The sequence below is a fragment of the Trachurus trachurus genome (genome assembly GCF_905171665.1).
Source record: "Trachurus trachurus genome assembly, chromosome: 7".
NCBI classification, from domain to species: Eukaryota; Metazoa; Chordata; class Actinopteri; order Carangiformes; family Carangidae; genus Trachurus; species Trachurus trachurus.
Window position 1 is genome coordinate 21,216,539 of NC_139901.1, and position 13,489 is coordinate 21,230,027.

The window sequence follows — 13,489 nt, forward strand, 5'->3', positions numbered from 1 at the left end:
CAAGCGAGTGAACTTCTATTATTTCGACATTTTAACTTGAAATTTCCAAAGGTGTTTTTGCAAGTCGGTGGTTTAAAAAAAAGAGGAATATAGTGTTACACTTTATGAGGTTTCTAATGCAACATCTTGAGCCCTGGGCCGCACTAATTGTAGCACATTGACCTGTATGTTGACCTGCGCTGCACCCTTCTTTTTACAGTCTATGCCTGCACCTGTAGTTTCCATGGCAACAGTAGTAAACAGTGCTTAGCCAGCTCGTCGGAGGTGTCAGACGTAACCCGAAGTTAACTTTGTTTTTGTTTTTTGAAAGAGTTAAAACCTGCTTTTTAAGATCAATTCACGGTCTGGGTAAACATTGTAAAGTAAAGCTACAAAGCTGAAGTGTTGCATGTTGCTAGCTTCTTTCAATTAGTAAAGTTAACTTAGCCAACACAGAAACATTGATAGGCAGCTAGCAGTTTTGACAGTTGTCAGTTGGTCTTCTACAGTCATTTTTACATTTTGTGATAACATAAGCTACAGTTAACGAGGATGTCTGAGGTGGATGAAGATGCTGTCTTGTCGGATATAGACTGGCAAGAGGAAACGCATCAAGACGGAGTCGAAGAGGACGAGAAGGTAGAGCTGTGGCTAAATGTAGCTAACAACTATTATGTGGTTGACCAATGTTTGCAGACATTAGGCTAACTTACATGAGTATCTTCTTAAAGCTACACTACTCAAAATAACGTCAATGAACACCTTTACAAATCCTGGTTGTCATCCTAAATATAAAGATGATCTTATTGTTTTTTTTACAGTCCTTCCCATTTCTAGTAGAGGCCTACTGAGATCCAGGTTGACCATATCAAATATTATAAATTAGGATACATTCATAGCACAGTCTACAGTATAAGCTCAATTTGTGGCCCTTTACATAAATTGGTGGTGTTCAGTGGTACATTTTCCCCCCAGTTTGTACAACCAATAATTTCAATTTGTTTCATATTTTCTTCCCGGTGCTCCACAGACACAGGTTTGCCATCTGACACAAGATACCATAAGCCAGGGGCTCTCGTTACTGTGTCGAACAGGAAATGGGTTATCACATGCATTTGTCAAACTGGACCTGAAAGACAAGTAAGGGAGGGGATAAATACATGCCAAGCAGAATTGCATGTTTGCCCTGTATGTTTTACCTCAGGTTATCCTTATGAATCTGACTTCATTTCATTAAAAATGTTCCATTTGTTATTTCTGCACTCCTCAGAGGACTGACTGACATTGCTGTAATCAGCAATTACGTTCACCTTCGTTTTCTGGACATATCCAACAACCGCCTTACTGATCTTTCTCCTCTGGCATCATTGAACCAAATGCTTTGGCTGAAGGCAAGGAGTATTTTTGTTCTTAAAAAAAAAAAAAAAACATACTTGGGCTTTAACAGTTACTCAATCTAGTTGATTGTAAACTTGAATGCACCTCTTCTGATGCAGGTTGACCATAATGCTGTTGCATGCTTCAAAGGGCAACCTTTTGATCAATTACCTTACCTGCAGTGGCTGAGTATGGCATCGAACCAGCTGACAGAATTAGATGGTCTAGTTGGCTCTGCTTTAGAGAGTCTCAGTCTTACAGGTTGGTGTGTTGGTTTTTTATGTCAGTATCAAGATTATGTTATGTCATGATTCCATGAAAGTGACTTATTCTAAAGAGATGTTTGTTGACTTAAGAATAATTAACTTTTGCTGTCATTTAAAATTAGGGAATTGATAAGAAGACATAGGAATGTGTTTTTCATCAGTTAGGGCTTCTCTGTTCTTCATGTAACCATTTAATTTTAAGAATGCTGACTCTTATCTGTCAACAAGATTTCAATCAAATATTTGACACTGAGCGTATATTTTTGCAAGGGCCTTAACATGATAAGTTGGAACTTCTTTGGCAGGTAACAGTATCAAGACAATGAAAGGTCTACGGTGTGGCGGCTTTGGCAATTTGGTATCGCTAGAGCTTAGAGGAAACCACTTAGACACCACTGATGGCATCTATCTTCCCAACCTGCAACGATTATATCTGGTAATAAAACTACTTTGATATGGTTGATAGCACCGGTAACTATTTGACAACTAGACAACAGTCTGCTTGTAACTGTCTTTGGTCTCCGTTCAGGCCCAAAACACGATCAATCGTCTGGAGGGTTTGGAGAAGTTAGAACGTCTCACGGTTCTTCACCTTCGGGACAACAAGCTCGATTCTCTGGATGGTCTCAGCCCCAACATGAAGTGTCTTCAATACCTCAATGTCAGGTACACTGCTGAATCGAAGCAGGAAATATCAGATCAGAGTGTCCCTGATGCTTCCATCATTAATTAAGACAAACTTATATGTGATCTTATATGCCACATTGTAAGTCTCAAATATTTCTGTCTCCCTTCCTTAGAGGCAATGGAATCTTAGATGAGAAGGCCCTACAGCACCTTAGACTTGTGTCAAACACTCTGCGCGCCTTGGTCCTTTCTGATAACCCACTGGTGGAAACGGCAGACTACCGCCTAAGTGTACTGATTGTTGTGCCACAGCTGGAGCGAATTGACAAAGATCCTGTCTCCATCGATGAGAGGACTGAGGCCTGGGAGAGAATTAGGGTAAAGCTAAGAAACATCTTGTCTTCTTTCCTTCTGTGGCATTGTCAAACACAATCTGCTCCTTTGTTGGATTTTCTCATGGCATGAATATCATTTCAGGAACTTAAAGAAGAGGAAATACCTGATCCAGAAGATTTGTAATGAGGGCCAAAATGAGGAAGTGTCTGACTTCCTTGACTTTCTTTTAAAAGAATGTGGGTGGGTAACTGTGATTGCATTGTCTGTGATAAGTGTGTGTGTCTTGATTAAGCATCTTACATAATCCATCATCTATACATTGTACATTAAGCTTGCAATTATTACAGTTTATCTACTTTTAAAACAATAAAAAAAAAAAAAATGAAAACATTGCTGATGCTTCCATTGACATGTTCAAGTTCAAGTTACAAAGCAAGGTATCAGTGGCTACAAATAAGAAATAAGTTGGTGTCCATTGCGTCTCCAAACTGTTCTGTTTCCCTGAGTAAGGATGAGAGGGCAAAATCTACCACCATTTCCCTATTGGCAGCCATCCAGCTGCAGCTTTAAAGGGACAGTGACATTGTGATATGAGTGGGACATCGACATGTACTGAAATATACAATCAGTATAAATATATAGTTCTTTTTTTTTCTTTTTTTTATCAGATTATGCTATTGTGTATGACTAGCAGTTGTATCTTAAATTGCTGGTGACATTTCCAATCCACACCACACCAGCATACATACCACAACCAGGAAGTTCACTGGGAAGATAGCACATTTTTTTTTTATCAAGATTTCAATATGATAGGTTGAATTTCTGTTATTTTGTTTCCTGATAATGTCACATCAATGCCATATTATTATATGCAGGTCTCTGCACAGTGGCTAACTATGAAGATAGTCATAATTCATGTCCTCTTTGGCAACCCACGCTCTTACTGCTATTATTTTTGGCGATTTGCATGTTTTTTTTAAAAAGAGAATGATATGATAAGACAATGTAAACGTAGATCTGTATCTTTCATGAACTGAAAGGGGTTTGTGTGAAAAGCAGCAATTTGCACCACCACTTGTCCTCCAATGATTGCATTAGGTGGGAGTGGCTGTCACGGAAGACTTAAGTCCCCCTGCCTCTGCCGTCGCTCCTCCTCCTTCTCGGTTGTACTTGTACCGGGCAGCTAGCAACGGCGTGGCGCAGCTCAGCGACTATCCTCGACACCTCGAAGCACCTGTGTGACCCACACAACCTGAACACAACTTCTCAAGTGGAAACGACTGTGAAGACAAGACGCCAGAAACCATGTCTAGCTACCACAAACCCGACGAAAAAACCCTGCAGGGGCTGAGAGACATCGCCAACAAGCTGAGGATCCACTCCATCAACGCTACATGCGCCTCTAACTCCGGGTAAGTGAATCAAAGTCACTCACCTTAGCTTCAAATACTGAAAATGAAGAGGATACAAACGCAGAAGTGTGTGTGTATCTATAATGATACAGTAGGTCGCGCACGCTTCACCTGTGCGGCCTGGCTGTGGCTGCACGTGCTGCAGAGCTGTCGTCACGCGGCGAAAAGCGTAGCCACAATTATTAGACCGCTAGCGTGCAAATAGACAAAATGTACTTTTTCCCATTTCAGTTAGATTTTGTGAGTTAACTTTAGTTCAGTGCACAGTCCAAGCTATGGCTAGCACATGCTAACAGTCTCTGTGTGTGTTAGCCTTAACGTTAAATGTAGTTGCCGACAATTTAAAACTAATGGCAGCGTTTACAGTGAAAGCTGCACAGTTCAGCTCAACAATTCATGCCCCGTATTAACAATTATTAGCAGCGAAGTCACATGGTTGTTAGATATATTAGCACCGACTCGCGTTTTACTAGCTAACAAGAAAATCATATGACCATACGAATTAGTGAATCTCGTGGTCATTTTGACGCTACAGTTTAAAGTTACAGCTCCGACCTAAAACGCCAGTGAATGAATGAATGTTTCTAATGAATGGTGTAAAATGCACACCCACCGAGCCGCCGCCAGGGAATCTAGGTCGGCTGTGATAACCCTAATGAAGGCGGCTAGTCAAAGGTACACCTGTGGTGTTGCTTCATCCTGGAAGTCAAAGTTCCCTGAACTACAGTTGTAACCTGACGTTTTCCTTTTGACTGTAATAAATGTCACCACAGGCTGAAACGGGAATAGTTATAGCTTCCGGGATTTCCGTCCTTGTTCAGAGTATTACCATATCACTTCTGTGAACTACCTGTTGATCAGGCTGCTCTTTACTTCCTTGTTTATCAGGATTACTATTGCTATGCCTGGTCCTCCAGACATCCAAATCAAAACCACAATTTACTCAATAAAAGCCAGAAATGCCTCCTAATTGAATAATGTTTTATTTATGTATTATGTATTTTTCTGTCTATGTAGGCCATCACAGTTAATGAATTGTAATTTATTTATTTTTGATTTGTTTTATATAGATTGTATTTATATTCACATTAATAGCCTTAAACAGATGAACCAGAATACAGTGGGAAAGTGAACACACTTATTTAAAATATGAAGTGAATAAATATCTTGTATGCAACACATGTCAATCACCTGGCCAGGAATTTCAACACCATAGTATTTAGAAGTACTGTGTTTTATATTATCTGCATAGTTACACATTTAATTACATCTAGGCTACACCCATTGAGGAAATCCAGCATTGTGTAATCACCTTAGGATAAAACTGTAAGGTCCAGAAACAAAATGTTTGTTGATGAACCTGTTTTTCCTCACTTCCTTTTTGTCCTTTGAGGAAGTAAACGAGTATTATCCTAAACACCCGCATCATGGCGCCTAGCTGCAGATGCATTGGTACTGCTGTTTTCATGCACACAAAACATGGCTTTTGTAATGGTCTTTATGAATTTACTTGAGTTTATTTCCCAGCAGGTTGTCTCTCAGCAAAAGGACCAGGGGTAAATGGAGCACTGGGATTTCTGTTTTCTTTTTTAATTGTAAAACTTAACAGTGATCATAATGTATGTTTTTGTAAGTAAGATAACCCTGTGTGTTCCCAGCATGTTTTTATATTATGCCATTTGTAACTTGACCCACACACGGAAACAGAGATGCCGTTGAGTAATGTGGCATTTCTAAACACGTCGATTACAGTAGTTGTACCACCAGTTTGCAACAACTAACAGTTTCACAAGTTTGCATATCTTTTTGAGACACTTTTTTTTAAAGAACTCTGAAGTGCAGTAACAAACTGAGTTGATCATGTTGCAAATTAACAATCCATTGATATGAGTGGTATGAATAATCCTTAATGATGAGAGGATCTTCTCAGAAGTCGAGGCTTGTGTTTTGGAAGTTTGCATCAAGTTCTACTGGAATGACTGGAACGGTTTGTCTTTTGTTACTGAAGCGTCATTGACAAACTAAAACCAGTTGCTTTTTTTTAATGAGGTGTAACGTGTGATCTTTTCATGGCTGACACTCCGGTGTAAGGATTCTTGAATGAGGAGGAACATGCATGTGTGCATGGCGTGTGAATATTGTCATCTTTTTACAAGGTGTAATTTTACTGTAATCTTCTAATGGGCTTCTTCTGATGTTTCTGTCCCTCCAGCCACCCAACATCATGCTGCAGTGCAGCAGAGCTCATGTCGGTGCTCTTCTTCCACACCATGCGCTACAAAGCTGATGATCCTCGCAACCAGTGCAACGACCGCTTTGTGCTGTCAAAGGTTGGCATGAATAAACGACTCAGTTATATTCAATTGGTCCATACACATGAGACTAGGTAACATGAGTGTCTCTTTTAAAACCTTTTTTTTTTCTCCTCCGTTGTCTCTAGGGTCACGCTGCACCCGTCCTGTATGCTGCCTGGGCAGAGGCAGGTTATGTGAAGGAGTCTGATCTGCTCAACCTGCGTAAGATTGACAATGATCTGGAGGGCCACCCCACACCAGTAAGCCAAGAGTCTTAAATTCCTCTTTGGTATTCATGTTTCCTTGGCAGGCAAACAAAATATGTACCCATTGTACTAAATCTAGCGTTTAATACTGAGTTTTTCTTCTCCCTCCTCTTCATCAGAAACTGGCTTTTGTTGACGTGGCAACAGGATCTCTTGGACAGGGTCTTGGGGCTTCCTGTGGGATGGCCTACACTGGCAAATACTTTGACAAATCCAGGTGAATTTTTAGCAGAAACTATGGAGTCATAACGAGGATGACAGTGTGGGATTAGTCCTAACGATATTTTTAAACCTGTGTGATGATCTGGTCCGTCTTTGCTGAGTTTTCAGCATTAGTCCAGTGAGCATCCTTTTTATAGTACCTGACGTTTAAAGTAGCTTAAGGCCAGGAGTTCTCCATACTCCAACTAGTCTGTTTGTGTTTGGGTGCAATATTATACACTGTGTTCTTGACTCAACACTGTTTAAACAAGAGCATTGCAGGACAACCATTTAATGCCTTAAGTACTGCTTTGCTACAGTGGCATGCAATGCACCATAATCTGTTAAGGGGATAAATCTGGAGTAGTGTAGTTGTAATTGTAATGAAGCACACCCCAGCAGGGAGCATGAAGCAGTGCCAAGAGGTGTTTAGGCTGGGCTCAAAAGTTGTAGTCTTTACTAGATACTTTTGTTCATCTGATTGGAACTTATTGACCCCTTGCTATTGGTGAATTATTGAAATTTAAAGGGAACAATCGCCCAAATAGTTTGATTTACATGGGAATCCAAGATAATTTATACTTGTCAAGCACCACACACATTTGACAAAAGTCTGTTGTGGGTTATTTGATTTTCTTGCACCTGATATTATCATGACGGATGCATATCTCTGGATTTTGAGAGCCACAGGATGCAGTAGTTTAGTTTTTTTCACTGTAGTGTAAGTGGGAAAAGGAGAAAGTTGCAGTTCATCATTTGGAGGAGAAACGGTAATATTGACTTTTTTCCTTGTGTACTTTGTGTTGTAGTTACCGTGTCTACTGCATGATGGGTGATGGAGAGTGCTCAGAGGGCTCAGTGTGGGAGGCCATGGCCTTTGCCTCCTACTACAAGCTGGACAACTTGGTGGCTATCCTAGATGTCAACAGGCTCGGTCAGAGTGAGGCAGCACCCCTGAAGCACGACATGGAGACCTACCGCAAACGCTGTGAAGCCTTTGGGTGAGAAGCAATTCCAACTTTCCACTCCTTCTCTTATTTAATATCAAAGGAAACAATTTGACGGGTTGGCGCATAACAGACTTGGAAACGTCTCTAAATACACTACCAGAATTATAGATTACTTTGTTCCATTTGGATAATTATGAAATCACCAATTTCTAACGGTGTTGATTTTCACAGGTTTTGTAATTTTACTCGTCATGCACATCCCCTTTTCACATGCCTGCAGGAGTGTCTGTACCCTCCCCTCTGAAATTTGACCTGCTCCACCTCTGCTCAGTTAATGTTTTGATGTGCAGCATGTTTGTTCAGAAGTTAATGCATCCCTGTGTTTTGGGTTAATATTTGTTGTAATGCTCGGCATGCTGTTAAAACTGAGCCATGTCTGTGTAGGTGGAACACATACGTGGTGGATGGACATGATGTGGAGGAGCTGTGCAAAGCTTTCTGGCAGGCCCAGCAGGTCAAGGGTAAACCCACTGCCATCGTTGCCAAGACATTCAAGGGCAAAGGACTCAAAAGTAAGTGGGGTTTTGGTATGCTCAAAATGTTTCTCTTTTTGAAGGCCCTCGATTTAAGTGTTTGTATCTTTTCTGTAGACATTGAGGATCTTGATAACTGGCATGGAAAACCCATCCCCAAGGACAAAGTGACTGACCTCCTGAATGACCTGAAGGCTCAGATCCAAGTCCCCAACAAGACCCTGTGTCCTGAACTGCCAAAAGAGGACGCTGCACCTGCTGACCTTAGCCCCATCTCCCTGCCCGCACCCCCAGCCTACAAAAAGGGAGAGAAGGTACTTTTACTTGTTAACTATTGTCGGCTAACGTACATGAAGCATTTTAAAGTGATGGTGCAAAGCCTAATCGATCTATAATGGTCAGTTGGGTAAAGGTCACTGATAGCAGTGTTTTAGCAAAAACGTCTCTTATCAGCTTAGTGGGTGGAGGCCTTGCCTCACAATGATACCAGTTCCAGGATTGACTTGCATGTAGAATATTGTGGGGATTTATTTCTTATTAATTGCCTTGTTAATTTGTCATTTCTCATGGTCATTTCCCTTTGTGTCCCCTTCAGATGGCAACAAGGAAAGCATACGGTGTGGCGCTGGCTAAGCTGGGCCAGGCAAGCAAGAGAGTGGTGGCTCTTGATGGAGACACCAAGAACTCCACCTTCTCAGAGACCTTCAAGAAGGCCTTCCCTGACCGCTACATCGAGTGCTTCATCGCTGAACAGAATATGGTACATCAGCTCAGTTTGGTGTGGTTTACTCACTAATGCGGTGAACTTGAAGTGTAGCTAACATGAAACTAAGGACAATTCAAGAAGATGTAAACACAAATCTTAAATTTTTACTAACAAAATGGTTTAGGGTTAGTTCAGGTCAGTTTGCACTGCACAGTCAACCAACCAATCAGCTCTGACTTGTGAAGCCTCACTCATAACGGTTATGAAAGACGGATATATTTGGCTCCCTCTGCACTCTTCAGGACCATAGGCCGCTCCAAATTGGTCTAATCTGTTACTATTCATTCTCTAGCCTGATAATCTCAACCTCACTGCTGCTCATCACCTGGTTTACGTGAGCCTTCACACTTAATCGCCTCCACTGTCATTAAGACTAACCCATTTTACTAATGTCTTTGTTGCGGCAGGTTGGAGTGGCCATTGGCTGTGCCGCCCGTGACCGCACAGTTGCATTTGCCAGCACTTTTGCTGCCTTCCTGTCAAGAGCCTATGACCAGATCCGTATGGGAGCCATCTCCCAGACAAACGTCAACCTAGTTGGGTCCCACTGTGGAGTGTCCATCGGTAAGCTTTCTACCGAGGCGTCACTCTGTTTCTATAGTGCACAGTTGAATGTACCCGGGCCCTGACTGATGCTGTCCCTTCAGGTGAGGATGGTCCTTCCCAGATGGCTCTGGAGGACTTGGCCATGTTCCGTGCCATCCCAACATGCACTGTGTTTTACCCCAGTGATGCAGTGTCCACAGAGAGGGCAGTTGAGCTAGCAGCCAACACCAAGGTTGGTAGGCCAGCTGATGTCAAGAAAGATATCTTCACAGTGACCAGGGAGCAGCATTCTTATGTTGTGACACCTTGCTCTTTATCCTCAGGGTATCTGTTTCATCCGTACCAGCAGACCAGAAACTGCTGTCCTCTACTCCCCAGATGAGAAGTTTGAACCTGGTGTAGCCAAGGTAAAGACAGAATATAATTTTACACACTTTAATCCCTTTGCACAAATGAACCACTGGCAACAAAAAAAATGCAACTGGACAAGAACTGATGCAGAAATTAATGTCTGCATTTTAATAGGTGGTGCGCCAGTCTGACAGTGACAAGGTCACTGTGATCGGAGCTGGTGTTACTCTGCACGAAGCCCTTGCTGCTGCTGATATGCTAGCCAGTGAAGGTAAACTCACATTGCCCTCTAGTGGCTGCATGTAGGAATTGATCTGAGGCCTACGCCTCAAAACCTCCATGTACAATTAAAGTATTTAACTCATTGGATGAAGTCATCAGCCATATGGTCAACCAGCGTGGCCTAATAAACCTCTCTAATTTAATATTTTACCAATAAATTATTCTAGGAAAGAACATCAGAGTGATTGACCCGTTCACCATCAAGCCCCTGGATGCCTCTACCATTCTGTCCAGTGCAAGAGCCACAGGAGGACAGATCATCACTGTGGAGGACCACTACAAGGAGGGTGGGTTGTTCTCTGTTGTAATATTTGCTTAAAGGTTTATTTGGAATTATATGCCAAAGACATTTCAGAATTTCTAGGTTTTGATTTGCATACACACCAGGGGACATGATTCAAGACAGCTCTGTTATGCATTGTTGCCCTCCCTGATGGTCTGTCTCCTCCGTCCAGGTGGTCTTGGAGAAGCCGTGCTGTCTGCCGTGGGCGCAGAGCCCGGCATCATTGTGACCCGGCTGGCGGTATCCGGTGTTCCCCGCAGCGGAAAGCCCCAAGAGCTGCTTGACATCTTCGGCATCAGCGCCAAGCACATCGCCAACGCCGTGCGCCAGACCTTTGCAAACTAAGAACTGCACCTCAATCTCCCACTTTTTGCTCTGAGTGTCGACCAACTTTCTGCCTAATTTAACAGCTCCCTGGCATGATCACACGAAGACCTCTTTTTACTTCTGTGCTCAAGTGCCATCTCGCAGCTTTGACTCGAGTGTAGTTTGCTAACCTAATCACTCTCACAGCTTGAGCTAGATGGGGATAGGAGTGAAGTGTGGTCAATTGGAGATGGTAACGTTCCACCTTCCACTTCTCTTCCCAGATGTTTTCTGTTCTTCCTGCATCAACATTCCTTTCTTTGATCCCGTACCTTATTTTCATTTGGTCTTGGAAGTGGCTCGGACAAAAGAATCACTAAATACTGTAAATGTGGCAGGTTGACAGGTCCATTCAAATCCCCGCTGATACCATCAGCCTGTCCACTTTCTGATTTGTCAGACCACCACTTCCATTGTGTTCCAAACCCTCATTTCTTTCTCACATTCCTGACACTTACCCCTTGTGTCCTCTCACTCAGCTGGCTTTCATGGCTCTTTTTTCTAAGAAGCACTGTTACGGTTTGTCTTACATCTAATGTACTAGATCACGTTTGTAGTTGTGTTCAGTCACAGTAAAGTCTCACCAGTTTAGTAATAAACTGTAATAGCATTCCTCTCATGATCCCTGACCATGTGGCCATCACACAGTGTTGCTGCCGTTGCAGGTCACCTGTCGTGCTATTGTTGCTGTGATGTATTGAATTAAAAGAATTAACCTGATGACATTGGTTGTGTTGTTTATTAGCCATGGCTGCACAGATTGCTTTGAGTTGTTCTAGCACATATGTTCCGACTTGATTTTGACCCACCCCCCCTTACCTTACAGGCCTCTGTGCTGGCGGCATTTTCAGTTTTCCATCTCCCAGTTTTGCAGATGTGACATTCAAGTATCGCATCGAGGGAATGTCTTAAAATCTGGTCCAAACATTGTTCTTGACAGATGGATATTGTCATAGGTCAGGTTTGGGGTGAACGTTTTGGCCTTGTGAACAGTCTTGAGCTCGAGGGAACCCACCTTACATCTGTGCGCACATGTTAAGCTGGACAAAAGAACAAACTGATCATTTTGGTTGTCGGGCAAAAAAAGGAAATTATGGCACAGGACACTTTATCCATTTCCACGCGTCACACAGTAATTGCAAAACATCAATACATCCTGGTTTATCCACAGTCCCATGAATTAAAAGTAGTCGTACAACCCTGTGGAGAAGTCCAGCGACTCCCCCGACATTTCCTCTAGTCTAGTGCAACCATAAGAGTTTATCGCTGCTTTTTAGAGAAATTTGGTAACTGTTGTCCTGGTTGTGACATCTCACAGCCCTTCATATTCCCCCTTTAATGATGAATTACAATCACCCTGGTGACCCTCCCTGAAATCTAGGTCAGAATTCCACTTCTTGTGAAAGTAGCACTGTTTGACCCACTGATTTTGATTTGTATTGTGCACACGTTAGTGGGCATGTTGTGCAGCAGTAGTAGTAAAAGTTGTAACAGTACCTGCTTTGCATCAACATGTGAGCATACTCGTGTTACTGAGGCGCCACTCTGCCTTAGCACATCTCACAAAGCCGCTAGCATTGTTGTAGACATTTTAGTCTTGATTTAGTTTTACTGGATGTTTGCTACATGTGGCTTTTTACAAATAAGTGTCAGAGATGTTATAGAGCTGGCAGTGCACTGACCGTCTAAGCCATGTTTATTCTGAGTGAGAAAACAAGCTAGTAAAGTTGTGGTGAGATGGCAGAGAAAAAAGTACAATAGTTCACTGAGGAGTTGGTTAGAAAAAAAATGCGCATTGTGTCTCAAACCAGTAAATATCACTAGGGAAGTAAAGGAAAGAGTTGTTGAATATGTCGTACTGGGTAACAGTCTCTGCTTTGGAAATTGTTAATCCAGGGTGTGGTCAGACAGATGTTTAGGAAGGAGTTGAATGTGGTCAGTGGATTACTGCATGTTCCTGTCAAGATTTCAATGAATAGTCTTTGGAAGACATGACTATTTACCTTGGAAGATCACATTAGGACCTCTGTGTTTAGTGTTAAATTGTCCAGTGTGCCATTTGGAATATGTCTGGGTCCTGCTGTCGTCCATCTCCAGTTGCAGAAAAACAAAAACCTTACATATGGGGGCATATTTTCCATTTGCTTTACAAACAGCTCATACTGTGTAAACCCATGTTGTCACCAACAGAAGTGGTCGTCTGGGACGTAACAAAGTCCGTACACATCTCGACAGATTCACAGAGTGTGTGCGGTTGGTGAGCAAATACAGAGGGGCTGTCAGCAGGTTGCAGCCCACAGTGAAAATCCCAGTTTGGTTCAACAGTCAGCCAGTGGCACCTGTTTGGCGTGGCACTGAGCGTAAGGATGCACACACACACATGTACAGTCTGTATGTACAGAGCATCAAGATGTCTTCATTGTTCACTCCTCAGGGGTCGTGTTTGTTTCATACATACATGCCAGTGGAACTTGACCAAAACAGGGTCGACTCTGACCCGAACTGTCTACCAACCCTGTCTCTGTGTTGGATTGGAAAGGGTCCAAGATCAGCACACTCTGCTCAGAGCACACAGTCTGATCCAGTCGTGAGAAAAAAACACAAAACTGACAGCGCGTCACAAATTCATGTTTCAAACCGCTCGACCATGTCAG

General features: G+C 42.5%; 2 protein-coding genes across 2 annotated transcripts; both read left to right on the forward strand.

Annotated features, from left to right (window-relative positions):
- Positions 1–531: 531 nt before the first annotated feature.
- lrrc23 (leucine rich repeat containing 23) lies at positions 532–3,827 on the forward strand (the record flags this gene model as incomplete). The annotated part of the gene is made up of 8 exons (XM_083974616.1): positions 532–618; positions 1,010–1,119; positions 1,250–1,370; positions 1,476–1,617; positions 1,928–2,058; positions 2,152–2,288; positions 2,423–2,627; positions 3,684–3,827. 8 exons carry the CDS (start codon positions 532–534, stop codon positions 3,825–3,827), a joined length of 1,077 nt encoding a protein of 358 aa, XP_083830742.1.
- On the forward strand, positions 3,728–11,555 carry tktb (transketolase b). Its single transcript, XM_083975482.1, has 14 exons — positions 3,728–3,997; positions 6,210–6,327; positions 6,438–6,551; positions 6,677–6,774; positions 7,568–7,759; positions 8,153–8,280; positions 8,359–8,555; positions 8,837–9,001; positions 9,415–9,571; positions 9,655–9,785; positions 9,877–9,960; positions 10,079–10,175; positions 10,354–10,473; positions 10,642–11,555. The coding sequence occupies exons 1-14, from the start codon at positions 3,891–3,893 to the stop codon at positions 10,812–10,814; spliced, it is 1,881 nt and encodes a 626-aa protein (XP_083831608.1). The 5' UTR covers positions 3,728–3,890; the 3' UTR covers positions 10,815–11,555.
- Positions 11,556–13,489: the final 1,934 nt, after the last annotated feature.